This window comes from Equus asinus, chromosome 20, assembly GCF_041296235.1.
Source record: "Equus asinus isolate D_3611 breed Donkey chromosome 20, EquAss-T2T_v2, whole genome shotgun sequence".
Taxonomy (NCBI): Eukaryota; Metazoa; Chordata; class Mammalia; order Perissodactyla; family Equidae; genus Equus; species Equus asinus.
This window is the reverse complement of record NC_091809.1, coordinates 20,496,690-20,507,841: the sequence shown is the minus strand read 5'-3', so window position 1 is coordinate 20,507,841 and position 11,152 is coordinate 20,496,690. Positions and strand designations below refer to the sequence as shown.

At 36.9% G+C, this 11,152-nt stretch overlaps 1 protein-coding gene across 1 annotated transcript; it reads left to right on the top strand.

Annotated features, from left to right (window-relative positions):
* The first annotated feature begins 1,568 nt into the window (after positions 1 to 1,568).
* LOC106827794 (olfactory receptor 7E24-like) lies at positions 1,569 to 10,594 on the top strand. Its single transcript, XM_014835855.3, has 2 exons — positions 1,569 to 1,588; positions 9,652 to 10,594. The coding sequence occupies exons 1-2, from the start codon at positions 1,569 to 1,571 to the stop codon at positions 10,592 to 10,594; spliced, it is 963 nt and encodes a 320-aa protein (XP_014691341.3).
* Positions 10,595 to 11,152: the final 558 nt, after the last annotated feature.

Below are 11,152 nucleotides of genomic sequence, written 5' to 3'. Positions count from 1 at the left end.
GACCTGAAGTTACAGTTTGCCTACATCCCTGACAGGACACTTTATTTTTGTTTACAAAACTACAACCTTAGTACATGGAAAGAAATGACTGAATGTCATTTAATTCCAATTCCCAAGAGTCTGTACCTTTTTGCCACAGAAGATATATCTTAAAGTGTGGGCAATATGACTTGCACACATTTGACAGTTTCATGCCAATGTGTTCATCCTTTTCAGGAACGTTCCAATGTACTGAAAAATAGTGCTTGTTTATGCCTATATCAGGAACTTTCTAGGGGACTTACTATTTTTCATTTAAAATAGTATCTACAGCATTCAATTATTGGAAAACCACTAGAGACTTTCATAAATTTGAAAAAAAAAGAGGCAGAAATGAAGGAGGCGGTAAATCATATTGCATGGGCTGATACATTTTAGGATTTCATGTCATTCCCTGCTCCAGTGCTCTGAGACAGGAGAGGCTTTGACCTCTCTGCCATATAATGCATAAAATGTCATTGCAGTTTTTGGATGGTATTTCATTACTAAACACACTATTCCAATAATTATTGAATTTTTTTTATTAAAAAATTGACCAAATACTTATTAAGTTTCAAACTTCCTTTAGGTGTCACACATGTTCAAGAGATGGGTGTTACACTCTCCATTTCCAGGAGGGAACAAAAGTGCAGAGAGCTGGAGAGTACATACACTCCACATACAGTGGGTGAAAGACTCAGGACTCAAGCATCAATCTCCTTGTTTTTGCACTAGGTCTCTGTTACCTCCATTGTAGCCAATGAGTAATTCTTTTCAAACCGAGTTTGATACCAAATGAGCAAATGGAGGCAGAAGAATTGATTCCTACTCTTTTGGTTCAGTGAGTCCAGCTATGAATTATGGGAATGAGCCAGTATTTTCTAGGGGCAATAAGGGCATACATGTGGTGGATTATAGGGGTTTCTATGAATAGTCATGCACTTTACAGTCAGTTTTGAAATGTAAGACTGAAAATATTTTCTATGCAACCTGAAAATTTGATATGGATCTACCATGGAATAATTATCATAAGATAGACTTCAAGGATATTTGTAAATGTATACTTTATTACTAAGAGGATGTAGCTGATAGGAAATTCTTTTTGTAATGGAACAACAAATATAGGTAATTTTTAGTAAAATTGAACATGCACCAATTGTTAGAAGTTGAAAAACTAATCCCTTCTCACCTACTATATACAAATTCTCACTTGTGTGATATGGAGAGAGGCACAAAAACTTTCATAGGATTGTTTTAAGAAGAAAATGATATAAATAATAATATAATATATGTATAAAATATATGTAAAGATTTATTTAATATATAAATAAAATAATTTAAATTATAAATACATTATTATGTTATAAATATATATTTGAAATTTTTTGAATTTATATTACAGTATATAAGTATAAACTTAAACACCGTATAAAATGACATCTTCCCTTATGTAGTAATGTACATCAGTAAAATGTTTGAAGTAGTTGTATGTACTTCACAAAGAGAATCAAACCCCATGCTGTGGTAAACAAGTAGATTTCAGAGGTAACATGTCTAGTACACTGTTTAGGTAAGTTTTTAAGAAAACTATTTAGGGATACATCAATCAATATTGACTTTGTGGAAACACTGACAAGAAAGTATTCTCATCAAGTTTATGACACTAGTTGCCTTTGGGGACAGGTATGCAGAAGAATGAAGTCATGGTAAGATACCAAGAAAAGTCAAATCTTATTGTTAATGTTTCAAATCTCTATATGATATGAGATATGCAGTATTTTTCACAATAGCCAAGAAATAAAAACAACCAAAGTGTCTGTTGACATATGAATGGATAAAAAATGTGTATATACACACACACAGACACACACAGTCTTATTGTTAAACTATAAAAGGAAGAAAAGCCTGCCATTTGTGACAACATGGAGGGACCTAGAGGACATGATGCTAATTGAATTATGCCAGACATAGAAAGACAAATAACGTACGATCTCACTTATATGTAAAATATAAGAAAGTTCAACTCATATAACCAGTGTGTAGAACTGTGCTTGTCAGGGTCTGAGGGTTGGTGGAAGGTCTGGGGGTTGGTGGGAGATGTTGGTCAAGGGTACATTCTCTAAGTTGTAAGATGAATAAGATTTGGGGATCTAATGTACATCATGGTGACTATAGTTTATAATACTGAATTTAATACTTGAAAGCTGTTAATAGAGTATATCTTAAGAGGGCTCGCTACACACACAAAAATGGTAAGTATGTGAGGTGATGGGTGTGTTAATTAATTTGCTTGTGTTAATAATTTAACATGTCTATTAAATAATCATACTGTATACCTTAAAATACCTTCATGCTGTACACCCTAAAGATACACAATTTTTATTTGTCAATTGTACCTCACTAAAGTTTGAAAAAAACCCAAAAAACAATGAAGCAGTATTATCATGCCACTACAGAACAGAGTCCAAAAGAGAAAAGAGTTGTCTCATATACTGGATCTTTTACTGAGATGGTATGGGGTTAATACAAATAACCCTGTATATAATAAACAATTTCAAGAGTGTTTCTTAAATTTCATTATTTTTTAATCATTGAAAGTTGTTCTGTACACTAATGCCATCTTCGTAGTCTTCAATGCTGTATGATTATGTGCATTTAACTAAACCATATTTACCAAAATTTGAAGTCCATCAAAACCAAAGATAGGAATTATTCGCTAAACAACTTAAAAAAAAAACCCTCAAATTTGAGCAATCACTTATTTCCATGAAGGAGGGAAGACAGCAAACCAAGAATGATATAACTCATGATGATAACTATCACATAAAAATGTTTTCTGATTATAAACATTCAACTGTAATTTAGAATCCAGATTACATAGTCCTGCCTTTTATACTGTGTTGTCATGAATATTCTAAATGAAGGGAATATCTAGCATTGTATTTAGATAAAATAAGGTATGTTTAACTGCTTCTTTCTTAATTTATTTTTTAATTGAGATTCATAATAGTCTACATCATTGTGAAATTTCAGTTGTACATTATTTCTTGTCTGTCACAACATAAGCGTTCCCCTTTGCCCCCTGTGCCCACCCCCCACCGCCCTCCCCTGGTAACCACTGAACTGTTTTCTTTGTCCACGTGTTTGTTTATATTTCACATATAACTGAAATCATATGGTGTTTGTCCTTCTCAGTCTGGTTCATTTAACTTAGCATAATACCCTCCAGGTCCATCCATGTTGTTGCAAATGGGATGATTTTGTCTTTTTTATGGCTGAGTAGTATTCCATTGTGTATGTATATATAGATATATATACACACACACCACATCTTCTTTATCCAATCATCGGACGATGGGCACTTGGATTGCTTCCATGTCTTGACTATTGTGAATAGCACTGCAACAAACATAGGGGTACATATGTTACTTTGGATTGTTGATTTCAAATTGTTTGGGTAGATACCCAGTAGTGGGATAGCTGGGTCATATGGTATTTCTAATTTTTAGTTATTTGAGGAATCTCCATACTGTTTTCCATAGTGGCTGCACCAGTTTGCATTCCCACCAGGAGTGTGTGAGCATTCCCTTTTCTCCACATACTCTCCAACATTACTTGTTTTTGGTCTTGGCAATTACAGCCATTCTGACTGGTTTAAGGTCATACTCATTGTAGTTTTGATTCGCATTTCCCTAATGATTAGTGATGTTGAGCATCTTTTCATGTGCCTGTTGGCTATCTGTATATCTTCCTTTGAAAAATGTCTGTTCACATCCTCTGCCCATTTTTTGATCTGCATGTTTGTTTTTTTTTTGTTGTTGAGTTGTGTGAGATCTTTATATACTTTGGATAATAACTCCTTGTCTGATAAATGATTTTCAAACATTTTCTCCAAGTTAGTGGGTTGTCTTTCCATCTTGTTGATGTTTCCTTTGCTTTGTAGAAGATTTTTAGTCTGGTGTAGTCCCATGTAACTTTTTCTTTTGCTTCCCTTACCTGACTAGACACGGTATTTGAAAAGATGTGGCTAAGACCAATGTCAAAGAGTGTACTGCCTATATTTTCTTCTAGGGTTTTTATGGTTTTGGTTCTTACATTCAAATCTTTAATTCATTTTGAATTAGTTTTTCTTTATGGTGCAAGATAATGGTCTACTTTCATTCTTTTGCATGTAGCTGTCCAGTTTGCCCAACACCATTTATTGAAGAGACTTTCCTTTCTCCATTGTATGTTCTTGGCTCCTTTATCAAAGACTAACTGTCCATAGATGTGTGGTTTTCTTTCTTGGCTTTCAGTTCTGATCCATTGATCTGTTTGTCTGATTTTGTTCCAGTACCATGCTGTTTTGACTACTATAGCTTTGTAGTATGTTTTGAAGTCAGGGATTGTGATGCCTCCAGCTTTGTTCTTTTTTTTCCTCAGGATTTCTTTGACTATTTGGGGTCTTTTGCTGTTCCATATAAATTTTTGGATTCTTTGTTTTATTTCTGTGAAGAATGTCATTGGGATTCTGATTGGGATTGCATTGAATCTGCAGATTGCTTTAGGTAGTATGGACATTTTGGCTATGTTTATTCTTTGGACCCATGAGCATGGAATATCTTTCCATTTCTTTATGTCTTCCTCAATTTCTTTGAATAGTGACGTAGTTTTCAGTGTACACGTCTTTCACGTCTTTGGTTAAGTTTATGCCTAGATATGCCATTAATTTTTTGCAATTGTAAATGGGATTGTATTCTTGATTTCTTTTTCTGCTAGTTCATTGTTAGTGTATAGGAATGCAAGTAATTTTTTCAAATTGATTTTGTACTCTGAAACATTGCTGTAGTTGTTGATTATTTCTAGTGGTTTTCTGGTGGATTCTTTAGAGATTTCTAAATATAGAATCATATCATCTGCAAATAGAGAAGTTTCACTTCTTCCTTTCCATTTTGGATTCCTTTTATTTCTTTTTCTTGCCTAATTGCTCTGGCCAATACCTCCAGTACTATGTTGAATAGGAGTGGTTAGTGAGCACCCTTCTCTTGTTCCCGTTCTCAGAGGGATGGCTTTCAGTTTTTCACCGTAAGTATGATGTTGGCTGTGAGTTTGTCACATATAGCCTTTACTATGTTGAGGTACTTACCTTCAATACCCATTTTGTTGAGAGTTTTTATCATACATGGCTATTGGATCTTGTAAAATGCTTTCTCTGCATCTATTGAGATGATCGTGTGATTTTTATTCCTCATTTTGTTAGTGTTGTGTAACACATTGATTGATCTGTGGATTTTGAACCATCCCTGTGTCCCTGGAATGAATCCCACTTGATCACGGTATATCATTCTTTTAATGTATTGCTGTATTTGGTTTGCCAATATTTTGTTGTAGATTTTTGCATCTAAGTTTATCAGTGACACAGTTCATACAGTGAGTTCATACAGTGATCAGCCTATAGTTTTCCTTCTTTGTGTTGTCCTTCTCTGGTTTTGGTATCAGGGTAATGTTGGTCTCATAGAATGTGTTAGGAAGTGTTCCATCTTCTTCGATTTTTCGGAATAGTTTGACAAGGATAGGTACTAAATCTTCATTGATTGTTTGGTAGAATTCTCAGGAGAAGACGTCTGGTCCTGGACTTTTGTTTTTTGGGAGGTTTTTGATTACTGTTTCAATCTCTGTACTTGTGATTGGTCTGTTCAGATTCTCTGTTTCTTCTTGATTCACTTTTGGGAGGTTGTACGAGTGTATGAAGTCATCCATTTCTTTTAGGTTATCAAATTTGTGGGCATATAATTTTTCATAGTATTCCCTTATAATCCTTTGTATTTCTTCAGTATCTGTTGTGATTTCTCCTCTTTCATTTCTAATTTTATTTATGTGATCCTCCTCTCTTTTTTCTTGGTAAGTCTGGCTAAGGGTTTGTCAGGTGTTTTTTTATCTTCTCAAAGAACCAGGCGTTAGTTTCATTGATCCTTTTTACTGTTTTTTCATCTCTATTTCATTTATCTCTGCTCTGATTTTTATCATTTCCCTCCTTCTGGTGACTTGGGCTTTGTCTGTTCTTCTTTTTCTAGCTCTGTTAGGTGTATTTTCAGATTACTTATCTGAGATTTTTATTGCTTGTTGAGGTCGGCCTGTATTGCTATGGATTTCCTTTTATGACAACTTTTATTGCATCTCATAATAGTTGGTATGTTGTATTTTCATTTTAATTTATCTCCAGGCATTTTTTAATTTCCTCTTTGATTTCTTCAATGATCCAATGGTTGTTCAATAGCATGTTGTTTAGTCTCCACATATTTCTGACTTTCCCAGTTTTGTTCTTATAGTTGATTTCTAGCTTCATAGAATTGTGATCAGAAAAGATGGTTGTGATGACCTCAATCTTCTTGAATTTATTTGGGCTTGCCTTATTACCCAACATATGGTCTATCTTTAAGAATGTTCCATGGGCACTTGAGAAGAATGTATATTCAGCTGTTTTGGGATGGAATGCTCTATATATGTCTGTTGAGTCCATCTGGTCAAGTGTTTCATTTAAATCTACTATTTCCTTGTTGACTTTTTGTCTGGTTGATCTGTCCGTTGGAAGTAAGTGGGGTGTTAAGGTCCCCTACTATTATTGCGTTGCTGTTAATTTCTCACTTTATGTCTGTTAATAATTGCTTTATGTACTTTGGTGCCCTGTGTTGGGTGCATATATATTAATAAGTGTTATGTCCTCTTGGAGGAATGTCACTTTAATCATTATATACTGCCCCTCTTTGTCTCTCACTGTCTTTTTTAACTTGAAGTTTGCTTTGTCTTATAAAAGTATGGCAACACTTGCTTTCTTTCATTGGCCATTAGCTTGGAGTATTGTCTTCCATCCCTTCACTCTCAGCCTATGTTTGTCTTTCTAGCAGAGGTGCATTTCCTGGAGGCAGCATATTATTGGGTCTTGTTTTTTAATCCATCCAGCTACTCTAGTCCATTTACATTTAGAGAGATTGTTGTTACATGAGGGCTTAATGCTGCCATTTTATCTCTTGTTTTCTGATTATGTTTACACTGTTTCTCTTCCTTTGTATTTCTGACTGCCATTTCATTTTGTTAGTTTTCAGAGTGGGATTTCTCAGTTCTCTCTCTTTTTGTGAACTGTGGCTCTGCTCTGATTTTTTGTCTAGTGGTTACCATGAGGATTGTACGACAGATATGGGATATGAGATAGTCCATTTTCTTATAGCCTCTTATCTCCATTACCCTAAGAAGGTTCCTTCCCTTTCCTCTCCCCTTCTGAGTAATTGCTGTTATGCACGGTTCTGTTTTTAATTTTGTGAGTTTGTGGCTAAGTTGAAGTGTTTATCATTGCTTTTGGTGCTTTCTTTCCCTTTCTGTTTTAAGTTTTAATTGAACCTTTGCCTCTCTGTTCTAGTAGAGAGCTACAGGTTTCTGATCATGTCTGTCTATTTATCTCCTTGCTCAGAGCTTTGTAGACCTTTGCGTTTTTGTTGCTGGTGTGAGGGCATCTTTAATTATCTCTTGTAGGGGAGGTCTAGCAGCAATATACTCCCTCACCTTTTGTTTATCTGGGAAAGTGTTTATTTCTCCATCGTATTTGAAGGAAAGTTTCACTGGATAGAGGATTCTTGGCTGAAAGTTTTTGTCTCTCAGTATTTTGAATATCATTCCATTCTCTCCTAGCCTGTAGGGTTTCTGCTGAGAAAACCACTGAAAGCCTGACAGGGTTTCCTTTGTAGGTTATTTTCTTCTGCTTTCTTGCTCCTAATAGTCTTTCTTTATCCAAAACTTTTGACATTTTGACTATTACATGCCTTTCAGAGGGTCTTTGAGCATTGATAAAGTTGGGCCTTCGAGTAGCTTTGTTTATCTGTAACTCTGAAACTATCCTCATGTTCGGAAGTTCTCAGCAATTATTTCTTTGAACAAGCTCTCTATTCCTTTCTCCCTCTCTTCTCACTCTTGAATACCTATAATCTTTATGTTGTTTTTCCTAATTGAGTTGGATATTTCTTGAAGAATTCCTTCATTTTCTTTTAAATCTTAGTTCTGTCTCCTCCTCCACCTGTAGAATTTCTATATTTTTATCCTCATGAAGACTAATTCTTTCCTCCATAAGCTCAATTCTATTTCTAATGATTCTAGATTATTATTTATTTCATTGTGTTTTTCATATCAAGAATTTCTGCTTGGGTTTTTAAAAAAAATAATTTCAACCTCTTTGGTGAAGAGATTCATTTTATTGCTGAGCTCCTTGAATGTCTTTCTGTGTTTTCTTATGTCATTGAGTTTCCTTATGAGAGCTATTTTGAATTCTCTATTATTTAGGTTGTATATTTCTGTGTCTACAGTGTTTCTTTCTGGAGAATTGTTATTTTCCTCCTGGTTTAAATTGTTGCTGTAGTTTCTCATGGTGTTTAATGAACGAATCTTTTGTCAGGGCATTTGTGGTATTCTTAGGACACAGATTCTCCCTGTTATGGTAGAGGAGAGCAAGAGCAGTGTTTCTGGCCCCACCCATCTGCTGGAAGCTGTGGGGATATTATGGGTGCTTGCTCTAGCCTGGGGTGCATACAGGCACTTGAGTGGACTCTCCTTGTTTGGCCTGGCTTCCTTGCTAAGTTAGGGCCCCTCTTTGGCTCCTCAGGGGCAATCTGAGCTCCCCTCCCCACAAGAAAGTGATCAACAGTGGGCTCAAAGCTGCCACACCTATTCCTGCAGCCACCTGGATCTGTTCCTTTTTTGGGAGTGTAGCTGCACTGTGAGTGTTAGCACACACTGGGGAAGTGTTTGCCCCAGCATGGAAATCCACTGAGGTCCCTGTTTGCAATCCACAATCTGTGGGCCACTGTGCTTGGTAGGCAGGGCTTCCATGCTGGGGCCTGAGCTATGGCTGCTCCTTTATGGCACAGGGGCACGGTGGGCTCCCTTTCTTCACTGGGAGAGTGACCACAAGTACAGGCTAAAGGTTACCACCTCCTCTTCTTATGGTTGCCCCTCTGCATGTTCCAACTTTCTGGGCTCTTGCACTAGGTTGGAAAGTGTTTGTGTGTGTGCACAGGGCTACTTGGGGAGTGCAGGGTGTGCTCACCTATCTCTGCCACTTCCTGGAGGGCCAGTCCATCCACTCTCATATGTATAGCTGCATTGTCTCTTAGGCGTCCTGTTGTGCTGTGTGGGCTTCCTTAATTGGTCAGTGAATGTCTGCTTAGTTGTAGTTCAAAAGGGGGAGAGACAAAGGGAACAGCTCACTCCTCCAAGTTGTTGATGTCCTTAACTACTTCTTAATTGTTTTAAATTTAAATGATTTCTTTTTCTGAAAGGGGGAAGGGCATTTCTTATTCTATGTTTTTTCTTAAAGAAGTAGGCTGTATTTTATTGTGATCATGGATTTGTTCTCTCAAATTTTCCTGCTACTCTGAACTCTTCAGTCATGTTTCTGTAAAGTAAGTATGTGTAGATAGAGGTGAATAACACAGAAATCAATGAAGAAACAGTTCTAAGAAGATAATATTAGTCATACAGAGAAATACTGGTGAAGGTACTGGGGTTCATAACATCACAAGAGAATTGTTTGAATCCAAAATACGGACACACTGCTTGGTGTTCATTTACTTGCTTCCTTTTTTCCAACCCTGCTTTCTTTTTCAACAGGTGTCCAAGCTACAGAGAACCACAAAATCTAACAGGTGTCTCAGAATTCTTCTTCATGAGACTCTCAGATGATCCAGAATTGCAGCCTTTGCTCTTTGGTCTCTTCCTCCTCGTGTACCTGGTCACCATCTTGGGGAACCTGCTCAGCATCGTGGTGGTCAGGTCTGACTCCCACCTCCAAACACCCATGTACTTCTTCCTCTCCAACCTGTCCTTGGTTGACATTGGTTTCATCTCCACCACAATCCCCAAGATGATTGTGGACATCCAAACTCAAAACACAGTCATCTCTTATGTGGATTGCCTGACACAAATGTCTTTTTTTGTCCATTTTGCATGTATGGATGATATGCTTCTGACTGTGATGGCCTATGATCGGTTTGTGGCCATCTGTCACCCTTTGCACTACTCTGTCATCATGAGCCCATGCCTCTGTGGCTTCTTAGTTTTGGCATCTTTTTTAATTGGCCTTTTGGACTCCCAGCTGCACAATTTGATTGTGTTACAACTTACCTGCTTCAAGCATGTGGAAATTTCCAATTTCTTCTGTGGCCCTTCTCAACTCCTCAGCCTTGCCTGTTCTGACACTATCTCCAATAACATAGTCATGTATTTCGTTGGTGCCATTTTTGGTTTTATCCCTTTCTTAGGGATCTTTTTCTCTTACTATAAAATTATTTCCTCCATTCTGAGAGTTCCATCAACAAGTGGGAAATATAAAGCCTTCTCCACCTGTGGCTCTCACCTGTTAGTTGTTTGCTTATTTTATGGAACAGGTCTTGGAGTTTACTTTGGATCTACATTGTCACTTTCTCCATGGAAGCATGTGGTGGCCTCGATCATGTACACCATACTCACCCCCATGCTGAACCCCTTCATTTACAGCCTGAGGAACAGGGACATCAAAAGTGCCCTGTGGAGACTTTACAGTAGACTAATCTAATCTCAGAGGTATGTGTGCCCTTTCTGGAATCTGAGTTGGAAAAATCAGCCAAACCTAACATGTAAATCAGTGAATAGTGCTTCCTTGGTCATGTACTTTTTCAGTCTCATGGTTTTCATTCCTATTCATGTTTCATACACAAAAGTTGCTTCTTTTGTTTGGTCTTTAATTGAATGGGGGAATCTTCTGGGATCCTTTGTACATCATAACGAATGCATGGGAGGTTTTCCTCAATAACCCAGGTATCTAGGTGAAATGCATAACCCTCTTGTCATATGCTTAAATTCCACATCCTGTTCTACAGTTCCTGCGTATTTCCCATATGAATTTTGCATCTGTCAAATCTATTTATTCAGGTAATGTCTGAGAATGCAGCTCATTGGATCTCAACCATGGATTTTATTGGAATCTCCTGGGGAGTCTTATAAATACTGATGACCAGCTCCCATCACCAAAGATTCTGATTTAGTCTAACTGGTGTACGTATAGGTATGAGCATCTTTAAAAGAATCTGAGATGGTTCAGCTGTGAGTTCCTGAAGAGATCAAGCTCAAAGTG

Excerpts from the sequence above, each read along its gene's own strand:
- LOC106827794 (XM_014835855.3), top strand. The coding sequence starts at position 1,569 with ATGTCTAGTACACTGTTTAG. Across the intron at positions 1,589-9,651 it reads ATGTCTAGTACACTGTTTAG|GTGTCCAAGCTACAGAGAAC; the intron begins GTAAGTTTTTAA and ends CTTTTTCAACAG.